The 21169-nt window shown below is 38.6% G+C and overlaps 2 protein-coding genes across 4 annotated transcripts in view; both read left to right on the forward strand.

Annotated features, from left to right (window-relative positions):
- The window catches only part of LOC119501315 (hemicentin-1-like), a 33881-nt gene extending 15829 nt beyond the window's left edge, over positions 1-18052 (forward strand). The window contains exons 11-20 of the mRNA XM_037791621.1: positions 25-226; positions 2904-2920; positions 4998-5273; positions 5369-5689; positions 5806-6063; positions 6665-6820; positions 14688-14954; positions 15041-15373; positions 17228-17482; positions 17559-18052. Coding sequence (XP_037647549.1) covers positions 25-226; positions 2904-2920; positions 4998-5273; positions 5369-5689; positions 5806-6063; positions 6665-6820; positions 14688-14954; positions 15041-15373; positions 17228-17482; positions 17559-17566 — 2093 coding nt within the window. The 3' untranslated portion in view covers positions 17567-18052. The remainder of the gene's footprint in view (positions 1-24; positions 227-2903; positions 2921-4997; positions 5274-5368; positions 5690-5805; positions 6064-6664; positions 6821-14687; positions 14955-15040; positions 15374-17227; positions 17483-17558) is intronic.
- A 1485-nt stretch (positions 18053-19537) lies between these two features.
- On the forward strand, positions 19538-20836 carry cmc4 (C-x(9)-C motif containing 4 homolog (S. cerevisiae)). Of its 3 annotated transcripts, none has more exons than XM_037793493.1 (4): positions 19538-19674; positions 19756-19819; positions 20414-20560; positions 20678-20836. In XM_037793493.1, the coding sequence occupies exons 2-3, from the start codon at positions 19762-19764 to the stop codon at positions 20542-20544; spliced, it is 189 nt and encodes a 62-aa protein (XP_037649421.1). In that variant the 5' UTR covers positions 19538-19674; positions 19756-19761; the 3' UTR covers positions 20545-20560; positions 20678-20836. The 3 variants fall into 3 exon arrangements, with proteins under 3 accessions (XP_037649421.1, XP_037649422.1, XP_037649420.1); XM_037793494.1 differs by having other exon boundaries at positions 20681-20836; XM_037793492.1 differs by having other exon boundaries at positions 20414-20836.
- The last annotated feature ends 333 nt before the right edge of the window (positions 20837-21169 follow it).

Genomic DNA, 21169 nt, shown 5'->3' on the forward strand with positions numbered 1-21169 from the left:
GTTGCCTGTTTGGTTTCATTACAGAGGACTACCTTCCACTCTTAGCTGGATTCGTGGCCGTCACAGTGGTCGCCATCTCCATCGTCTTCGTCTTCATCTACTCAATCTACTACAAGAACACCAAGATGCGCCGCTACAGTCTGAAAAACCCCAAACTCGACACCCCCAGTGGCAACGTGGCTCAAAACGGCTGGGACATGCAGTTCCCAATGACCAAACTGTCTTAGCAGTAGATAACACAGGACGGATAGCTGACCACTCTGAGCTGCACTTCTCTGCCAGAATTATAAGAATGAGCAACCTTGGCTTGAGATGTACCATTTTATATTTACTACTGGATTTGACCTGTTTTCACTGGACACAAAGAAGAGGACTCGCCAGAGAAACTGTTTAGATATTTTTCATGAGCACAAAGGGAATTTAATATGAATGTTTTTTGATCACCTCGGCTTCACTAATGCTTGACCTTTATTTTTATTATGCCCCCTTAATATTCACCCAAACTCAGATCTCAGTATGTAATTATTTTTATAAACCGAACATGATTTTAGCATGCATATAAGAAGCGGTTAACAGTCACTAACGGGCAGTGCACTACGTCTGGCCTCTCTGAAGGTGTGACACATTACATCTGTGAAAAAGGAGACCTGCTCTGCTCAATTTGTGGACACTAATGTTTGTGCATACTTTCCATTGAGCCTTTCACTATTCTTTATAAGCCACTCTGCACTTCTTTCTGCCTTCTCTGTGGCTGGCGCCTTGTTGTGCCAAATTGTGCCATGCTCTGGCCTTAAAGGGACAAATTGTCTTGTTCCACAGTTCTATGCTTTTGTATGAATGACTGCAGGCATTTTAGCCTAATGCCTATCAGAAATGTATATTCAGGAGGATATTTTATGTAAATGCAAAACATTATATTTATTTATGAGAAACTGCAAAGATGGAACAATTTAGTATTGAAAAAGGACTGCAGACAGGTTTGTAAAAAAAAAGTCCCATCTGCGATGTTGGGGACATGAAGACATTGTAACACATTTGTGAATACGGCTGTAAATATTTGAGACTGATGTAAAACTGTATTTTATTATTAAAAATTTGGCTTTTCAAACAGATTGCTTCTTTATTGAACCCTTACAGCAGGCCTGAATAGGGCTGGGCAATATGATGATATATATATCGTCAAAACTACATAAAAATGTCTATCATACCATTTCTATTGCAATATAGGCTAGGCCTAGGCTTTACTATGTGACTATTACATATATATTATTTATTTAATTATTACCAGAAAACATTCAATATCATGATATACAGTATATTGTTATTGAGATATGAACGTACCTGTATCGTGATGGAAGATTTTGGACATATCATCCAGCCCTAAGCCTAAATGTAAGATCAGAAACACGAGACTTGTTTTGTTGTGTTTTCAAACAATAATACAGTGCAATAGCTTATAATAAAAGTTGTTTTGTCTGGTAAATCCACCTCAGAGCACAGACCTGTATTTTAATTTCTATCTTTTTGGAAGGGATCTAAAGATTTAATATCGAAATAGTTTTTAAAAATAACGAAGAGGGGGCATCTGTCTCCATTTACCTAGGCTGCACCAGCAATATGGTATCCAGCAGACTTGTTTGATGTTTCAGAAACAAATCTGTGGAAACCACACAAGACAAAAATCATCCTAATCCTTGTGTTTAGGTGGTTTTGGTAGCCCTACTCCTCAGGAGGGTGCTATAATCGTAAATTTGTGAGCCTGGTTTGATAGCTCAGGGCTTTTGCCCTTTTCTATCCATAGGCAATCATTGAAGGGAGGAGAGAGGAGATGGAGGAGGAGCACAGTTGGTGTTGAGGCAGCATGGCCCATGCCCGGCCAGTTGAGGAGGTAACAAAAATAACACATAACAAAATAAGATAAAATGAAAATGGAGAAAAAATTGGAGAGAAAAAAAAAAAATGAATAAAAAAAAATAAAAAAATGTAATTAATGAAAAAGAAATAGATTAAAATAAAGAAATAAAGAAAGAAAGAAAACTTTAAAAAAGCTAACAACTGGGCAAGATCAATATCATGCGACTGTGTACAGTGTGTGCGCTTGAGAGGGGGTGGCTGGCTGTCAGTCAGATTAAAAAGAATAAGATAAAATAAAGTAAAATAAATATAAATAGGTAGATAGAAGTAAAGAATGATGGATAAAAGGATGGTGTTTAATAAGGTAATGGATAAAAAGATGATGTTTTAAAAGGTGCTGTAAACTGCAACCAGCAGCTTTTACAGCTGGACTGTATGTATGCTGCCTTCCGGTGCCATCGGAAATACTGCTTACATTAAATTACTCAAGAACTACTTCCTACTTGGGAAAGAGGGGGATTTCTGATACTTGAATTGCTGGATGTGACTTTTTTCGTGTGGGGGGAGTATGGGAATCATGTGGCTGGAAAGTGAAGTTTTTTTTCATTCAGGGGAGTGTCTAGTGTTTTAGTGTCTAAGCTAAACTAACTGGTTCCTGGCTCCATTACCGCCAATTAGCTACTGCTGAAAACAAGAGACTGATATCAATCTCATCTAACTCTCTGTAAGACAACCATTTCCCCAAATTTGGAACTATTCCTTTAAGGGTGCTCAAGTCCAGTCCCCGCCTCGACCACCCCAAAAATGGTGTTGACATGCTAAAACTACTGTTTATATTCCGACCAACGTCCTCCAGAAACTGCAGTTTACAAGGAGCACTTTAACCCATCCCGACAGTGTTCGGGACTTTCTGTGACGTCAGCTTCCAGGTGAAAGGAAAAGTACGACTGCGAGGCGACAAGGACCTGGAGACTGGACCATTTACATATTTAATTTAGTCGTTAAAGTGTTTCTGGTCGGTGCATCATGAAGTTGTTCTTCATATTAAGCGTCATAGCGTGGACAGGTAACTATTTTCTGCCTTGTTACCTTGTTTTTGTGATCATTAATGTTACTAGTTCCATTAGTGTGTCTCAATAACGTTACAGCGTCGACTCCTCAGTCCAGCCTACGCCCAGTGTTTGTTTGTTGAATGCTTAAACCTGATGATCACATCAGTTTGCTTTTTTTTTTATCAGGGGATCAAAATGTGTAACCATGTTTTTGGTGGATCATTTCTGAGTGTTTTTGGACAACTTGCAGATTATCTACTTAACTTTAACATATGTGCACACCTTTTGTCATTATTATTATCCCAAATATCCCATGTCTGTACAAGAGGTGCTGCAGCAAACAAGACATGGATTTGTAGTAAACAAGGCAAATATTGTGATTGTTATGAATATTATTGAACAATTTAAAAACCTTTTCAAGCACCAGAAGGAGCAGGGTCCCACATATTGTTAGTGTAAAAACAAAAAATGCAGTTTTATAATAATGAAAACATGTATTTACATCAGGGGTGTTCACAGTTTGAGACTGTCATGGCACCGCCCTTATTTTACTTGCTTAATTTTGCTCAATTCCTGGATGTCTGTGGGTTCATAAATATGATATTTGATCCCATAGACATTCAATAATTGAACCAAGATAGCCTAATATTGCTGTTTGACTTCACCTAACTACACCAAATACATAAAAAAAAGGTCTGTCCTATAAGACATGTATTGGTTTCTGACTCTGGGAATGTGGGGAAAACAGTCAAATTCCCCCAAACTACTGCATCTCTGAACTATCTCTTAACCAAATCACACACGTAGGTTAATGTACCTTAAAGGGAGATCTGTCAAGTATTTAATACTCTTATTAACATGGGAGTGGGCAAATATGCTGCTTTGTGCAAATGTATGTATATATTTATTATTGGAAATCAATTAACAACACAAAACAAAGACAAATATTGTCCAGAAACCCTCACAGGTGCTGCATTTAGCATAAAAAAAATGCTCAAATCATAACATGGCAAACTGCAGCCTAACAGGCAACAACAGCTGTCAGTGTGTCAGTGTGCTGACTTGACTATGACTTGCCCCAAACTGCATGTGATTATCATAAAGTGGGCATGTCTGTAAAAGGGAGACTCCTGGGTACCCATAGAACCCATTTTCATTCACATATCTGGAGGTCAGAGGTCAAGGGAACCCTTTGAAAAGGGCCATGACAGTTTTTCCTGACCAAAATTTAGCGCAAGTTTTGAAGCGTTATTGAAGCTAGTACTGTATGACATGGTTGGTACCGATGGATTCTTTAGGTTTTCTAGTTTTCATATGACACCAGCTTCACTCTAGCTTTAAAACTGAGCCTACAGCTACAACCTCCGAAAGATTGATTGCATTAATGTGTTAAAGAAGGTTGGTTTATATACTTCATCAATATCTGAGATCATTGAACTGGTTTTAAGTTTAAGTTTTAACTGGTGATCACTCTGTAATTCATTCAAAGTGTCCCATGAGCCTTCGCTGGGTCAAAATCCAGACAAACTTTGCTATAATGCTTCGAAAAACTGGTCTTATTTCACCCATCAGCTGCTATATACAATACAGACTTAACTCAACTGTACAATTATATGTGAAATAATTCAACTGTGCAATATTGTCATTAATACTACAATTAGACTGTACATTTCAAGAAATATTCTTATTCTTATTAATACCATACTGGCATTTATATTGAACACACTTCTCAGCATTTTGTATTTACTTATTTGCACTGTGGTTATTTGTTATATATTGCACGTCTTAATGCAAATATTTGTACATATTTCATATTTCTTATATTCTCATTTTCTTATTTTTAATTTTAGTGCTTAATTATATTTCTTTACATATATTGTTTTTTTTATAATGTAGCATTATGTACATAATTTACATGGTACATACTCCTTTATTTCTATTTTCTTACATTTCTTTATGTTTATACAAAAGCAACTGTAACGCCCCAATTTCCCCCCCGGGGATCAATAAAGTGTTTCTGAATCTGATAAAACTCTGTTTTGTACATGTCTGCTTGTACTGTAAGCTATAACACATTCTGTGTATTTTTAGGGAAGCCTGTGAGGTCCTCCTGTCCATTCGAGATAAGTCCTGCTAGGGTCGTGGTGAGATTTGGAGACCCCATCTCGGTCAACTGTAGCTCACAATTAGACCGTATCGAGTCGATGGGCTGGGAGTCTGTAGTCGGCGGCACGGGAACTCAATTTAATGTCTCTTCTGTTGTCCTGGAAGTAGAATCTGTGAAATACTGGGAACTAAGACCGATCTGCTTCATCAACCCGGTCGTTGGTGATCAGTGTCATCAAACCCTATCGGTCACCGTTTACAGTAAGTAGTCCTTAACTTCATCTGAAGTGGCCCCTTGTAGTTCTTCATCATTTAATACTTCTGATGTTGGACTTGTCTTTTATTTTTTTATACAGATCTGCCGGAGAGTGTGTCCATCTCTCAGCCAAGTGAAACGGGCCCCATGGTCGAGGGCGAACGGTACCGCATGCAGTGTGACATTGTTAATGTTAAACCACTAAAAAACCTCCTTGTGCACTGGCACAAAGGAAATAAGATCATCGCCACTGACACGTTTGACCAGTCCAGTCTGTCCGATCCAGTCAGTACGTCTTCTTTCTACAATCTGACCGCCCAGAGGGGTGACAATGGAACTGAGATCTGGTGTGATGCAAAGCTGGACTTTTTACCAGATCTCCACACGATCCATTCAAAGTCACGTGAAGTGATCGTGCTGTGTAAGTTTTTAATGATTCAACCATCACAGTTGTTAGAGCATATTGGGTGTCCTTCTCTTGATTGTATGTTAATTATTCTGTGTTTTTCTCTCTCTGTCTGTATTTAAATTCCTCAGACTCACCAGCCTTCACCAAGCCTGAAAGTGAGACGCTGGAGCTGAAAGCTCGCAGTGAAATAATTTTAAACTGCACTGCTGAAGGAAACCCAACGCCGGTATACAGCTGGCATTTACCACACGCAATACAACGGACCAATCAAAATGAGAATCAACCCGTTTTGACGCCGTCCCCTCAGCTTCCAGGCACCTATAACTGCACAGCGTCCAACAGCCAGGGCACCCAGACCAAATATTTCACCGTCATCGAACCTACAAGTAAGATATTGTTCAAAATGTGATTAACATAGACTGTATATATAGATGGATGACGCATGAAGTGATGCCAAAATATCCCAAATACGACGTCTTTGGAGCCAGACAAATATACTGTATAACAAAGATCACGCCCCGTCCTCACTTGGAAGTATAATGTATTTATATTTTCTTTTGCTAACATTAGATATTTACACAGCTAACAGACATATTTAGCATTACGAAAATTAGTTAGCCAGGGCGTTCGCGAATGTTATCGAGAGAGTGTGTTGCTGAGACAGATGTTTTGGCTTCACTTTTGGGAAGCTGACATGTCGTCCATCTTTATATACAGTATCTATGTTCATTACCTTCTCAGCTTGTTCTACTCCATCATTGTCTTGCAGTGTTGATTATTCGATAATTTCCTCATGCTGTTGTTTTCCATCAGGTAGTCAACCTGGAACCACTGCTGGGATTTTAATGGCTGTGTTCTTTGTTTTAATTTTTATTATGGGATGTGTGGTTTATCACAAACAGAGAAACTCTTCTGTAACGAGAGACCAGAGGGTCTGAACAGATGAGCCGAGAGAGAGAATGTAACAAAAACTCTCATCTCCCACAGGGAACTACACAACCATTGCAGCCCTGCTGGGAGTAGGTTTGTCCCTGGGAGCCGGGCTTTTCGTTGGCCTTCTTTTTCTTCTCACACCGGACGGAACTTTTTCTTGCAACAAAGGCAGCTATATGCCAGGACGGCCTACCTCATCAGGACCCGTATGAGGCTGACTTTTTAAAAATTCAATTTTGCATGGCTTTACAATGAAAATGGTACCTGTTTTTTTGTGCTTGGATAAATACTAGTATCATGTGTGTTAAAGGCCTAGAGGCATTATCTGTTCTGCATGCTCAGCTGGTGGACTTCTGCTCATGCTTGGTTGCTGTTGCATAATCCAATCAGCTGTCTTTAAAGCTCAACTAATCAATATTACTTTAATAACAAACTGTACATTTACATGCACTCTAGAAATCAGGTGACTTAAGGCCCAGACACACCAACCTGACTTCAGAGAAATAGCGGCGACGAAGGCCGCCTGTTGAGTCGCCTTTGTCTTGGCCAAAAAGTTGCACTCGAACACACCACAAAGACTACAGCCGACGGCCAACTACCACGTACATTCTGCGCCTGCGTGAGAGGAAATAACTCTCCACACCAGTAGGTAGCGGTAGTCTGCATTTGTCATTGAAAAAGGGAAACCGGATCCAACATGCTGAACTAGAGCCAACGGTGCGGGACACACCGGAAAAACTAGGCCGACAGACGCTCACTGACGGCCCAAAACTGTCCGACGGCCGACCGCCGGCTTGGTGTGTCAGGGCCTTTAGATAAACCAGAGTACGCAAGTAAATTGAGAACACATTTACATGCACTGTGGTAACCTGTAGGGAAGCCTGAGATATATCGGGCTCGATAAATTATCGGCTGATAACCGGAAATGTATATTATTATGTATTATATTATTGGCTGATGATACAAAGCCAAATTACTTTCATTGACGTAACAAGCGCAGCATCTAAACGCTCCGATGCGGTAGGTGGTTTAAAGTTTCTTTGCGATCCGCCAATACACACAGAGGATAAGAGTTACAAGCACAGCACGCTGACTAGAGAGACAAATATTTCATCGCCGGTGTAGATGTTTTTCACAGCTTCAGAGGAAGACAACAATTTAATTGTTTTTAGATGTATTTTACTTGAAAAAATTGTGATTTCAGTTTATCTTTGCTCACTACATCTCCACTACATCGCCCTTCTTACCCTCAGGTGTGCATAAACTATAGGAAATGAACTTCTTTCTAAAATATAAAAATGTGAAATTACCGGTTGTCGTATCGGCCACGAGAATTTGGTAATCATCAGTTATCATATCGGCTGAAAAAAATCCATATCGTGCATACCTAGTAACCTGGATACTGTAATCAGTGTATACAGGCAGCAAGTAAGTAATCAGATGTCTTCCCTACACCCGACCTTATTTTAGACGTTGTAGTGATTCAGCTTCCTGGCTGACCCACTTGTTCAGACTTCTAGAGGCTACGCTGTGTTCACTTTCAGTTTTGGTCTGACTTTGAATGGAATCATTTTGTATAAACATCAGTACATGTCACTCCTTTCCTCCTACTGCTCTGCTGTTACAACAATTAATACTCTCCCTGTCTGAAGTCTGTGTCCTGCACATGCACACATGTAAAAAGCTGACTGTAACCTGTTTATTTAGGTGCATGCAAACGCACTGACTTGACCAAATTACTGTTGAACCCAGGAGCATTAATACCCAACTCTGCAGTGCTTTTTAGCTTCTTTCAGCTCCTTGTTTTGGTTTTATGACCTGCATGTTTGCTGTATGGTTCAGTCTGAGCCACTTTGAATCAACAGGAATTTGTTTCCAACAACACTACTGATAAACCCACTGTATGCTGCCTGTCCAACACCAAAGTGACGAGATGGTGATGAAATTCAAATATGGAAAAGACACATATTCTCCATATTTAGTCTCCGGTGGAGACTAAAACAGAGCTGAAAGAAGAATCTATAATGGACACAGTAGACGTAGAACATTTATAAGGCCATAGTGGGTCCAGACAGTGGGTTTGTCAGCTTGTTGTAGAGTTGTTCTGCCTCCAAGTGGCCAAAACGTTAATGCTTTGTGTGTTCCTATGGTCAATCAGTAGCTGCACTCCAGTCTACTTTTATTGATTTAACAAACTGTCTGATGATAATTCATAATAGGTAGTACTTAATGGTGCTGATTCAACAGCCATTGTTGCCTTATTGCCTCGTTAATTATCCTTTTCTTAATTCTACAAACAACACAAGAGCTCTAACCCCTTTGCACACAAGACCAGATTTTAAAGGGTAACCCTGGTATTTTTCAACCTGGACCCTATTTTCCCATGTTTTGTGTCTAACTGAATGATAGGGACAACAATTTCTAAAATTGAGGGAGAGCGCTGTAGACGGCAGCTGCTCACAGGCTGCAATATGGTGCTATTGGGGCAAGCTGGTACCGTCATTTACATCCACTAGAAGTGCTTGTTTTTGCCACGACAGGCTCTGATTGTTATTATAAGTGGCTGACATCATGGAAGGAGTCTCGCTCAAGCAGAAATCTCGTTGTGAAATCTGGCGAGGTGACATGATGCCGGAAGACAACGGTGTAATAGTGGAATACATCCAATGGTGGAAACGTGAGTGCCAGCCGGGCAGAGTTTGTTGTGTTGGAGCACAGAAAGCATAGCTTAGTGTTATCTAAAAGATTTTCAGTGTCATGGCTGAATATTTAGATGATTTCAACAATGAGGATGAGGTCTTTGATTTCAATGGCCGCCCGTATTTATTTGAACCAGAATATACAGATATTCAGATTTCACAATGAGACTTCTCCTTGAGCAGGACTTAGATACAATAACAAATAGACCGGATCAAGATAAAGGTAAGAAAACGTTTTATTTCTCTGTAGGGTCCTTTCCATAATGTTGTCAGACACTGAAAATAACAATCTGAGCCTGTCTATGGCAAAAACAAGCACTTTTAGTGGACGTTACGTTACGTTGACGCTGCTCACTTGCCCTCGCAGCTCATTTTGTGTCTACCGTCTACGGCGTTCTCCCTCAATACTGGACCACTTTCAAAAATTGTTGTCGCCATTAGTCACTTAGACAAAAAAACATGTGAAAATAGGGTCCAGGTTGAAAAATACCAAAGTTACCCTTCAAACAAACTATCTGGTGATAAGTCATAGGATGCATGACTGGGTACTACTTAATGGTGCTGATTCAAATGCCATTATTGCCTTGTTAACTAATCATTTTTTTAATTCTACGAAGCCACAACAGATCACATTTTAGGACAAAACTGGAGTTGCTCTAAATGATGTTTTTATGCACTCAGGTACATCTTGTTTTTGTTTTCCACTACATACTTTCCAGACACTACAATACAGCCACAGTCATTACTTGAGAGTGCTCTGCACACTGCAATGGGGCACAATGTTGATAACAGTAGTTTTATTATTATTATTATTATTATTATTGTATGAATACATTTCATGTTCTGCAAAACTATTTTTACCAAATGATTTTTTTATTATGCGCTGGGGCTGCTCTGGAATGTTGAATTATTTTTGCACTGAAAAGACTGACTGTGCCATTTCTGTGATGATGTGTGTACAATTTCATACGATAAGAAAATCAGTTATTGAAATGACTTGATTATGAGACACTAAATCCTGTGTTAGACATACGTGTACTGTACAGTTTGCCTAATGTACCAGTAAAAAAAGTACAAAACTCTGATTTCTTTTTGCAAACCTTTATTATGAAAGTTGAATTAATTGAAAACGGGATAGTTGGAGTAAGAGAAGATATTTTAAAGGGACTGTACAATCAAGTGGAGACACTACAGGTGAATAGGGTAAAACTTAACAAAGAGATATTGCCATGAAAGCTCCCCAGTTGATTACTTACATTAAGACAATTTTTTCTGTATTACAAGTTGTATGTTTAAACATGCAAATGAGGCATCATCTTATTAAATATGTGCTAATTTTTATACATTTCCAGAACAGAGACTGAACATTGGATAAAACCAGATTCAAAATTCTTGTTTCATTTTGTTGTCATATTAGAGTCAAAAGTTTTTACAGAGGGAATATCTGTATTTATCAATCCATAAATCAGAAAATACTGTCAACAGTCATAAAAAAACAAAACATTTCACCATGTTTTTAGAAATCAAATGTTCTATAAATCAGGCTATGAATGATATATGAACAAACCCCTCTGTAAAAACCTTCAGAATATAGATAAGAATGAAAATGAAAAGTATATAAGTACTACTGAAGAGGAGATTTCTGGCTCAGAGTCTGAGAAAAAACTCATTTTGAGAAAACGGCCTTTAAAGATATAGATTGTAAATTTTGTAATTTTAAATATTGAACTAATAGATATCACCATGAAACATCCTCAGTTGATTACTGACATTACGACAAATATGTTTTCTGAAATTTTATGTTTAAATATGCAAATGAGGCATTATTTAATATTAACTTTTGATTAATTTAGGAGAAATCTACAGACACAAATAGACAAAGTGGTAAAATAAACACCTAAATGTGTATTTGGATGTTTTCTTTCCACTAGTCTGAAAGAAGATGTGTTATGGAAGCAAAATAGCCCAAAATCTTGCAAATTGACCAATGCATGAAAAGCAAATCATTTTTCAAACAATTAGCTTCTCTGTCAGTGACATCCGGGGGCAGAATACTGATTGAGGCAGTCAAACCGGTGTCTTTCATTTCTATGTTTCACTGCCACCTTTTGTCAACTTCTTTCTCTCTGGCTCACATATACAGTGCTGAGGCTGCCATACTAATTAGTCCTGCACAAAGTGAATGTAAAGGAGAGCCCACGGTTGCCAGTATAAACCTATTTCTTTTCTGAACCATTTTCTTTATGTTCAGTCTCTGTCATTCCCACTAGAGGTTTTGCCAGAAAGCACTGTTTGTGTACGCTCTCACTGTGTTGCCATAACAACCTGGCAGAGTGAAATATTGCTCAATTTGTCCTGGAGTTATAAAAAGAGTTGTATTATAGACACACAAGCTTAACATACTCCTCTAGAGAGCTTGAAGAGAGAACATGAAATGTACAACTGTACATTGAGACTCCCCAGCTGTGCTCTCCATGAACACAGCAGAAAAAAAGCATCCGATTACTCGCTCACTTGCACTGCGGTTGCGGTCAAAGCGGCTACGCTGTGTAGCATTCTGGTCACAGTGTGAGGCTTACAAGCTGCACGCTGCACCAACACTGCTGCCTGCTGGGATTTCACAAAGCATGGAGTTCAGAGGAGACGAGTATGCAAGCAGAACCCAAAAAAACTGTCTTTTTGACCACAGCCAGTCATGATTAGACAACCAAACAACAGATTAAATCACTGGGTTGAAAGCATAACATGGTCACACATAAGGCTGCAATTAGAGAATATAGTAATATATAACTATATAATAGTAATATAGTTCAGATTTATGTCTATATTTACATGGGTCAAAGGTTATTCTTTCAGTTTAAAGAAGAAAAGAACGATTTCAACTTTCAATACATGATGTATTGGTATACTTCAAATATACATTTTGTCAACAACATTCTGCTCTGCTTAGACTATAATAAACCAGACAATATTATCCCCTCCCTGTACTGTACAGTACTGTGCTCCTGTGGTAGGCCTATTGTATGCCTACATTATCCCTGTTGGGACATTTGCTGTAGTGTTTGTAATTTCCTGCTAAAATGCTTATAAGATCAGTGCTGTACAAAGGATCAGGCTGTGTTTTTCAGAATCCTGCCACCTGTTAAATTTCCCTCTTTCTCTTTCACCCCCCACCCCCAAAGTCAGCTGGGATGAAGGGGGCCCTTTTGTCCCAACATAGTTCCCTGCAGAGTTGCCAAGTTGCTTGTTCTAGTTGGAATTTTCTCTCTCTCTCTCTCTCTCGCGACGGCTCGGTGCAGAAAATAACATGGGAAACAACTTTCTGAAATGGATTCTGACGCTTTGCATGTTTTACTCAGGTAAGATGTTGTTGTTTTTATCACTTGTTGGGGTTGTAGATTATGTTTAGTGCTTATGAAATAGTGGTGATGTAACAGGCAAACTATAACCTTTAGTCGGTGATAATATGAACATGAGAACGACCATCAGAGCAACAACAAGTTAATCATAACATTGTGATTAGTATTGTGTGTATTATAGATCTTTGTAGCATGGAAATACGCCTGCTTGTGTTTGGATGGCTGCACTATATTCTACAACTAACTTTATGAAACTGTAGGTCTAATTCTGTAGTCCTGTACATCAGGGCTTCTCAAACCTTTGGGGCCAGGGACCCATTTACAGGGGAGAAGATTTTCCAAGGACCCCCGCATATTTGTAACACTGATTACACATACTAGTTTACAACAGGTGATCTAAGATAAAATAATCCTTTATTAGTCCCACAGCCGGGAAATTTGAAGGATTACAGCCACAAAATGGTATAGTGCAAAAAACAAAGAGACATCAGTAAAAAACAAAACAAGATCTAATAAATAAGCAGGTAAAGAATAAATATGTATTAAAAAATTAAAACAACATATCAAGAAAATAGACTGAATGAGTGGGTGGGTTATTATTTCACATATGAATATGACATGTTGATATTGCACATCTGAATCATTTGATAATTACCTCAGTCAGCCAAAATGAGTGTGGAAAAAATATGTCTCACAAAAGAAAATGAAGACACAATCCCCCTGTGACATGCTTACTACCATTTGTACTCTTAGATGCCATTGGAGCTATATGTACTCTATAACTACTTCAGACCTGTTTCATAGTGATAACCAGAAACACATTTCAATTGAATCATATTAAGATGAGATAATCCTTTTAGTAAATTTGCAGTGTTAATGAATGTTAATACCACTTATATACCTTTAAACAGAGGGTGATTTTATTCAAATTGCATTTGGACTCAACTTGACAGCATTTATAGCCTATATTTCAGAAAATAAACAGTAGCAAGACTGGCATTGTCAGAATAAATCCAGATATTTAATCTTCTAAAGCTCTAAAGCTGACTTTCAGTAAGTGCTTCAACTTTAAAACACTTAACTTATTGCTGTGTGTCACAATCATATCAGTTTCTATTGGCCCAAAGCTGACATGGGTGGGAGTAATGGACACAATATGTTGTTTTATTGGTGCAAATAGTCCCCATCTGTATATATGTACTTTTTAATGATACAGCACGAAGAATTTAGAATATATATCAAATTATTTTGCAGACCCCCTGACAGAGTGCCACTTTGAGAATCACTGCTACAGATTAAAGGTCTAGTGTGCATCTATAAGCAGAAATGTAATATAATATTCATAACTAGGTTTTCTTTAGTGTATAATCACCTGAAACTAAGAATCGTTGTGTTTTCATTAGCTTAGAATGAGCACTTCATATTAACATAGGGAGCGGGTCCTCTTCACGGAGTCCACCATGTTGCACCACCATGTTTCTACAGTAGCCCAGAACGGACAAACACAACAATGGCTCTAGAGAGAGACTTTCATATTTTTACGTTACATGAAGGCCACCGTAGTTTTCAAACACGCTTGTATGGGCCCAGACACACTAACCTGACATCAAGAACTAGTGGCGACAAAGGCTGCCCGTTGCATCGCCTTACGTCGCCTTTGTCTTGGCTAAAAATTTGCACTCGAACACACCGCAAAGACTACAGCTACCAACTCAGTTGGTTGCAATCTGCAACCACACCACTAGATGCCGCCAAAAACCAACACACTGTACCTTTAAGTAGGCCTACAAAGTGCACATTTTGTTGCCATGGCATAGAAATAAATCATAAACAAGATAGCTATGAATTAATTATTATACACCGGCGTATTTTAGAAATATTAGTCAATTCCTGATGTACAGTGTGAGTTTCCTGTGTGTGTTGTAACAGGGTTACATAATAGCTACAGCCTGCTTGTATACTAAAAATGACAGGTGTAAAGAAGGTGATGATGATGCGGACTGCTGCTGTGTGTCTCAGTGTCAGGTGAAGGTTGCTCACTCATCCTCAAGCCCTCCAGGGTCGTGGTGGGCTTCGGGGAGCCGGTGTCGGTCAGCTGCGAGGCTGCTCGCCCGGTGCGTGTGCTGGGCTGGGAGTCGGCCATCAGTGCTGCACACACTCAGCAGGACCTGTCTGTCCAGTGGAAGGTAGACAGCCTCATTGACTGGATAGAGGAGCCCATCTGTTATGGTGTTTTCTTCACAGCTCCCAGACAATGCGAGGAGAAACTCAACCTGGTCCTGTACAGTGAGTTAGCCCCTGTTTTAATACAAAGCGTTGAAATGGATGGCTCACATTGTTTGACTTGAACTTTGTGTGTATTATTCATTTAGAAACCCCGGATAGCATCTCCATCCGGCCTGTGAACAACACCGGCCCCATGGTGGAAGGAAAGGAGTACCAGCTGCTCTGCGAGGTTCAGAACATCGCTCCGGTCCAGTACCTCACCCTGAGGTGGTACAAGGGGCAGACTGAGGTTTACAACCACTCCTTCACCGAACTCACGTCTTCCTCGCCTGTCCAGGTGTCCTCCATCCTCATGGTCACACCAACCAAAGCTGAGAATGGAGCTCAGTACAGGTGCGTAGCAGAGCTGGAGCTCGGACCAGAGGGACCACAACCGCCTCCTACTGTGACCTCGGAGCCTCTTAATGCCTCTGTGTACTGTAAGTCATGAAGTTAATCTGAAAAAAGAGATCATATGTTTTATACATTTGTGCCCGCAAATCAAAAGTTTAATTTCCTTTAGTGGAAGTTTTCTCTGGGCTTGCATAAGCACAAAGACATTTTCTAAATTCCATTTGGGCACACGCGGACTACAGTTTTTGCAATAGACTCTGATATATTTTAGGAAAAAATAAGTAGTCACATGTGTTCAAAGACTATATATATATGATAATAAAATGGCTGTATCTCAGAAACCACAAGGAGCACAATCAAGTATCTGGTATCTATGAACTCATAACAAGTTCAATATCAAAGATATTAGGGGTTGTGAGTGCCCAATCTGTCCCAGCTGCTCGATCCGTTCTGTGCATGTGCGGGCGCACCAACCCAGTATACCTTTGCGGGAAGACCTGCCCATACTCTGCTTCTATTGGCTACTGGCTTCCAACAAAGAGATGCAAAGAGACGAAACTCTTTTGACAACAGCAACATTTTGGACTGAAAACCCTTTTTATATTTATAATATTTTTCAGTTTCAGTAGAATACAATAGAATAGAAATCATTTTGTTTTACTTTTGTACGGCACTTATAGGCGGACGTTTTACTGCCATCCGGGCGTCGCTTTCAGTCCAAAATGGCGGAAGCGTAGCTCAGCTGCAGGGCGCTGACGTTGTAATGGAACGAACGATTGACTTTCACTTCTTGATAATATACTGAACGTTCTTTGCTTATAAACCTAAACACTAACGGTATGCAGCCAAGCTATGATGCTAACCGGAGCCTCGGAGCTGCTGTGGCTGAGGAGAGCGACTCAACCACAGCAGCTCTGAAGGCAGGCTACCCGGTCCGAACACCGGTTGTTTCATCATTAAATTCACCTCTGAGAACTTTTGGGGCGAGAAATCAACAGTGTAGATTTCGAATATCAGTTTTACGAAAATTGATTGAAGTTTTCGGAACGCTCACAGAACCAGAGCTTGCTGTCACACCAGTTTCTGGAGCTTCTCAGCTCTGAAGATGTCAATCAATTTTCGTAAAATTGCCAATATTCAAAATCTACACGGTTGATTTCTCACTTCAAAAATGTTCCAAAATGAATTTAATGACACCGGTGTTCGGACCGGGTAGCCTGCTTTCGGACTGCAGCTCCGAGGCTCCGGTTAGCATCATAGCTAGGCTACTGACTATTACCATTTAGGTTTAAAAGCCAGTAGCCGATCAGAGGCAGAGTAGGGGTGGGTCTTCCCGCAAAGCATCCTGGTTAGGTGAACCCACACACAATTTAATATGAAAAAACATTTAATGTGGTAATTTGGAGGGATTATTTATCCTTTTTATCAATTCTTGTGTAGTAAAAAAAAGGTTTCCAAACCCAATTATTTATAATTATTTATTATTACAACTTATAAGACATAAGTCAGCACGTGAATGGGGTTTATGACTAGAACAATTTGACACACAGTGCTGAGCAGCATCTCAAATTAATCTTCAGGTTCCCACTTTTCAGATGATGTACACCACTTCTATGTGACATCTACTGTTGACCTGCTATCTCCCCCTAAAGACCCCCTGTACCCTTTTAACAAAAGACAAAAACAAATCTATTGTCAGTCTCAGAGGGTTATGTTAGCGTTTTTTCTCATTTAAAAAAAAATCCTGACTATTGATAAAAATGTCAAAGTTGTACTGTTAGCTACTTGCCCAAAGTATGTCCGTTCCAAATTTCAAGACTTTTGACCAATCAGAACAAATGTTGTGGCATTTGTCCTTATCATACTAAAGCTAGTCTTTGGACACCAATGGGTTAATACATTGAAGATGGTGCATCTAATCCCTGTGATCTTTGCTCTAGTTCCCCCAACATTCCTCAGTCCTGAACCAGAGGTTTTGGACCTTGTAGCGGGTGCTGAAATCACCTTGAACTGCGCTGCCACAGGAAACCCCACACCTGTGTACAGCTGGCAGTCCTCCAACCCCATGCAGGACAGGATGGAGGATGAAGCAGCTCTTACCTCCTCCTCACTGCTGCCAGGGACCTACACCTGCACCGCCTCCAACACGCTGGAGAAGAAGAGCAAGCAGTTCATTGTCAAGGCCATGACCAAAGGTATAAGGAGACTCTGAAGTGCACATGGTGTCTTTTTACACGGCGTCCTATAATAAGCATCTTCTTTTGCTTTTAGGTGTTTGAAACAAGAGATGTTGAGATGGGATCAGATGACCACATTGGACACACAATCACAATCCAACTAAGGGGATTTTACTGCTGCTGCGTGGAAATGACAATGCATTCATGACTCAACAGATATTTATGACGATCTTGCAGAATTAGATCTCATTTATAAAAAAATATATTTGAATATACTATGTTTGGTAACTGTCATTTAATTTGTCAGTATTTTTAACATGAATGTTTTCTGTGAGATAGACTTGTGGTTTAGGGTATAGTTTATGCTTTCCATGTGATATCCTGTCTCTAATTTATATTTTTTTTGGCTAGACTTATTTTCGTATTAATTAAATCATCTTGTAACATTGCAAATGTGTAGCTTGATATAGCAATGATGACTACATTATCATTAATGTTTGCTGGGAATTTAATAGAAGATCAGCAGGCCATTACTGTAAATATGAACTGTTTCTTAATTTTCTTATCTTTATGAATAAAAGTTAAATGAAAAAAAACTGTGTTTTTCACTTATTTATATAAGTCTTATTAAAGGTAGATTATGTATTAATATTACAGTTTTTTGTACTGCCAAGACACAAAAATTGGCACTTGTGGCACAATTATTGAAACCACTCATATATGCATCTATTGACCACATATGCTGAACCAGGTTCACATTGTCTGCTTTACACTGAGTTTGAAATTCTAAAACACACTTTTTGCAAATAACTACACAGAGTACTCTACATTAGACACATCATTCAAAGCTAAAAGCCTGTGTGTTGTTTGCTAAACACTGACATTGAAATACCACACTCAATTGTCAATCACCTGCACCCAGAATGCACCTGTTAAAAAACACCTTGAACCGATCGAAAAATCAGAGCTTGAACACTAAATAGGATTCAGGTTTGCTCTTTGTTGTGCACAACAATAGAGGCCAATTTTGTAGAGAAAGTTAGAAGACTGTAATTGCATTGCACTGAGAATAAACAAATGTGTTTGTTTCACCATTGCATTAGTGTTCATATATATATGTGTGTGTGTGTGTGTGTGTGTGTGTATGTATATACTGTATATTAGGGGTTTTGGATTAAAAACTACCTTTAAAAATTACAAAATTATAAAGATTATATAAAAAATATGATTTTGTATTCCTTTATATGTTTTCACGTTTATATGTTTTTTTGGGGTTTTTTTTCTATGTGTGTTTTCCAAAACCTCCCTTGGATAATGTTAATATATATTATATATGAATACAGATCTGAATGATGAATGAATTGGTTGCACTAATTACTTAGGGATACATTTATATTAGAGGAAAAAATTTCTTTTTCGGCAAGGGATTTGCACTTAAACTGCTTCAGGGTGCAATGGTAAAAAAATGTCATACTATGTGCATGTGTAGAGAATTTTTTTTACATTAAATATTTATAAATATATATATATATTTATATAATCAAATATAGTCAATTTTGCCTCTTTCCTCAAGTTTATTGAATTTTATTTTGAAATGTGGCTGTATATATATATATATACATATATATATATATATAAGGGGTTTTGGATTAAAAACGACCTTTAACAAGTCCTGTTCAAAGCAACTATTTATTCATTTGTGCCTTTTATTCCACTTTGAATGTCTTTGGTGTCCTCACCTTCCACCACCAGGTATATATACTGTATATATATATATATATATATATAGTGTACTCACCCTCCACCACCAGGTATATATACTGTATATATATATAGTGTACTCACCTTCCACCACCAGGTATATATACTGTATATATATATATATATATATATATAGTGTACTCACCCTCCACCACCAGGTATATATACTGTATATATATATATATATATATATATATAGTGTACTCACCCTCCACCACCAGGTATATATACTGTATATATATATAGTGTACTCACCTTCCACCACCAGGTGTCGCTGCTGCACTTTTTTTATCAGATGATTTAATTGGCTGTCGACTCGTCACGTGATCAAAACATTGCCTCATCACGGAAGTGGCATTAGTTTAGCGGCTAACACTGGTAGCAAACGACCTTTAATCTCAGACTTTACCGGACTAATACGTCCTTGACAACCATCCTGATCGATAAAGGTGTGAGTCAGTCCTTTGTGATGCAGTTGCCTGGTGTGTATTGACAACTTCTGAGTATGTTTCCTCTTTATTTCCTTCCAGGTAACTATGCCACAGAAAGATCCGTGTCAGAAGCAAGCATGTGCGATCCAACACTGTTTACAAGGTACATTAAAACACTTCAATGTGTTGTTAAAAATAAGGAATATGGAGGATGTTTTTGAGAAGAGATGGAGTCTAACAGAAGGAAACATATAGTTACATGGGTTAACATGCATACACATATATATATATGCTTGGAGGTGACATGACGTTAAGGAGGATGCATGTGTGTGTGCCCATGTAAATGATATTACTATATATTTGCTTTTTATTTTCTCTTAACTTATTTGTTGATTTAATTTATTATTACTCTCGTATTTTGTATTATTATTGGGGTTTTTTTTGTTGTGTGTTTTTTTTTTCTTTTCACTCTATTCTTTCTGTTTGTCATTATTATTATTGTTAATTATTTTTTTGGTTTTGTTCTGGTTTTGAATGTTGAGGTTGTTTTCTCTAGAGTACTTGATGGGTTTGTCTGTAAGCTCACCTACATAAAAGTTGGTTTATAGACTGTTGTAATTAGGCACAGTGGATTGCATGTATGAAAACAGCCTTGAAAAAAGGGGGGAAAAAAAGATTAAAAAAAGAAAAGAATATGTTGTTAAAGCAAATCCCACATCATCGTTTAACTGACTATACTCCGTCCTCCTGTTAACAGCTAACAAATACGTGGAGAGCATGTGTGAGGATGTGATCAGGGATATGAGGCGGTGCTGCAAGATTCATGCTGGAAACTCCATCTGCTGCTCCGGGTTCAAGGACTCCAGACCTCCGGAGAACAAAAAGTGACACATAGCAGCCTTTGGTATGCTTTTGATGGGGATAGTGGAGGAGAGAACATTGTATCAATGTGCCATTGAATGTAAAAGTGCACTTACATTACCTTTTATTATCTAAATTATCCTTTAATTTCTTCTTTTAGCAGAAAGACATATAAGAACCATGGAGCTGGCAAACTAACAGAAACCATTATTAATGTTGTTAATGTTAAAATGTCACAACTCTCTGGTGCAACATAAAGTGGAACATTATAATGTAAGCTGGCAAATGTTGTATTTATTAAATGGAAATGTTTTCTGTGGCTTTTCATGTCATTGTGTCCACACCCTGTTATCAAGTATGAGGCACATGTTTGTGCATGTCAGATCTGAACTACTGAGAGTCATATTACAGATGTCCCTTTGTTAGAGGCCCTGCACACCTCATGGTAAACCCACACAGGTGATTTAAATTATTTTTGACTGATTAGATCAGGGGTCTGCAACCTCGGGCTCCGGAGCCACATGCGGCTCTTAAGCCCCTCTCCAGTGGCTCCCTGTGGATTTTAAAAAAAAAATTAGTGGAAATGAATAACTGTTTTTTTGTTTACATTTTCAATTTTATTTATCATTGTTGTAGGTCTATGGTACGACGA

The sequence above is a fragment of the Sebastes umbrosus genome, chromosome 14 (genome assembly GCF_015220745.1).
Source record: "Sebastes umbrosus isolate fSebUmb1 chromosome 14, fSebUmb1.pri, whole genome shotgun sequence".
NCBI lineage: Eukaryota > Metazoa > Chordata > Actinopteri > Perciformes > Sebastidae > Sebastes > Sebastes umbrosus.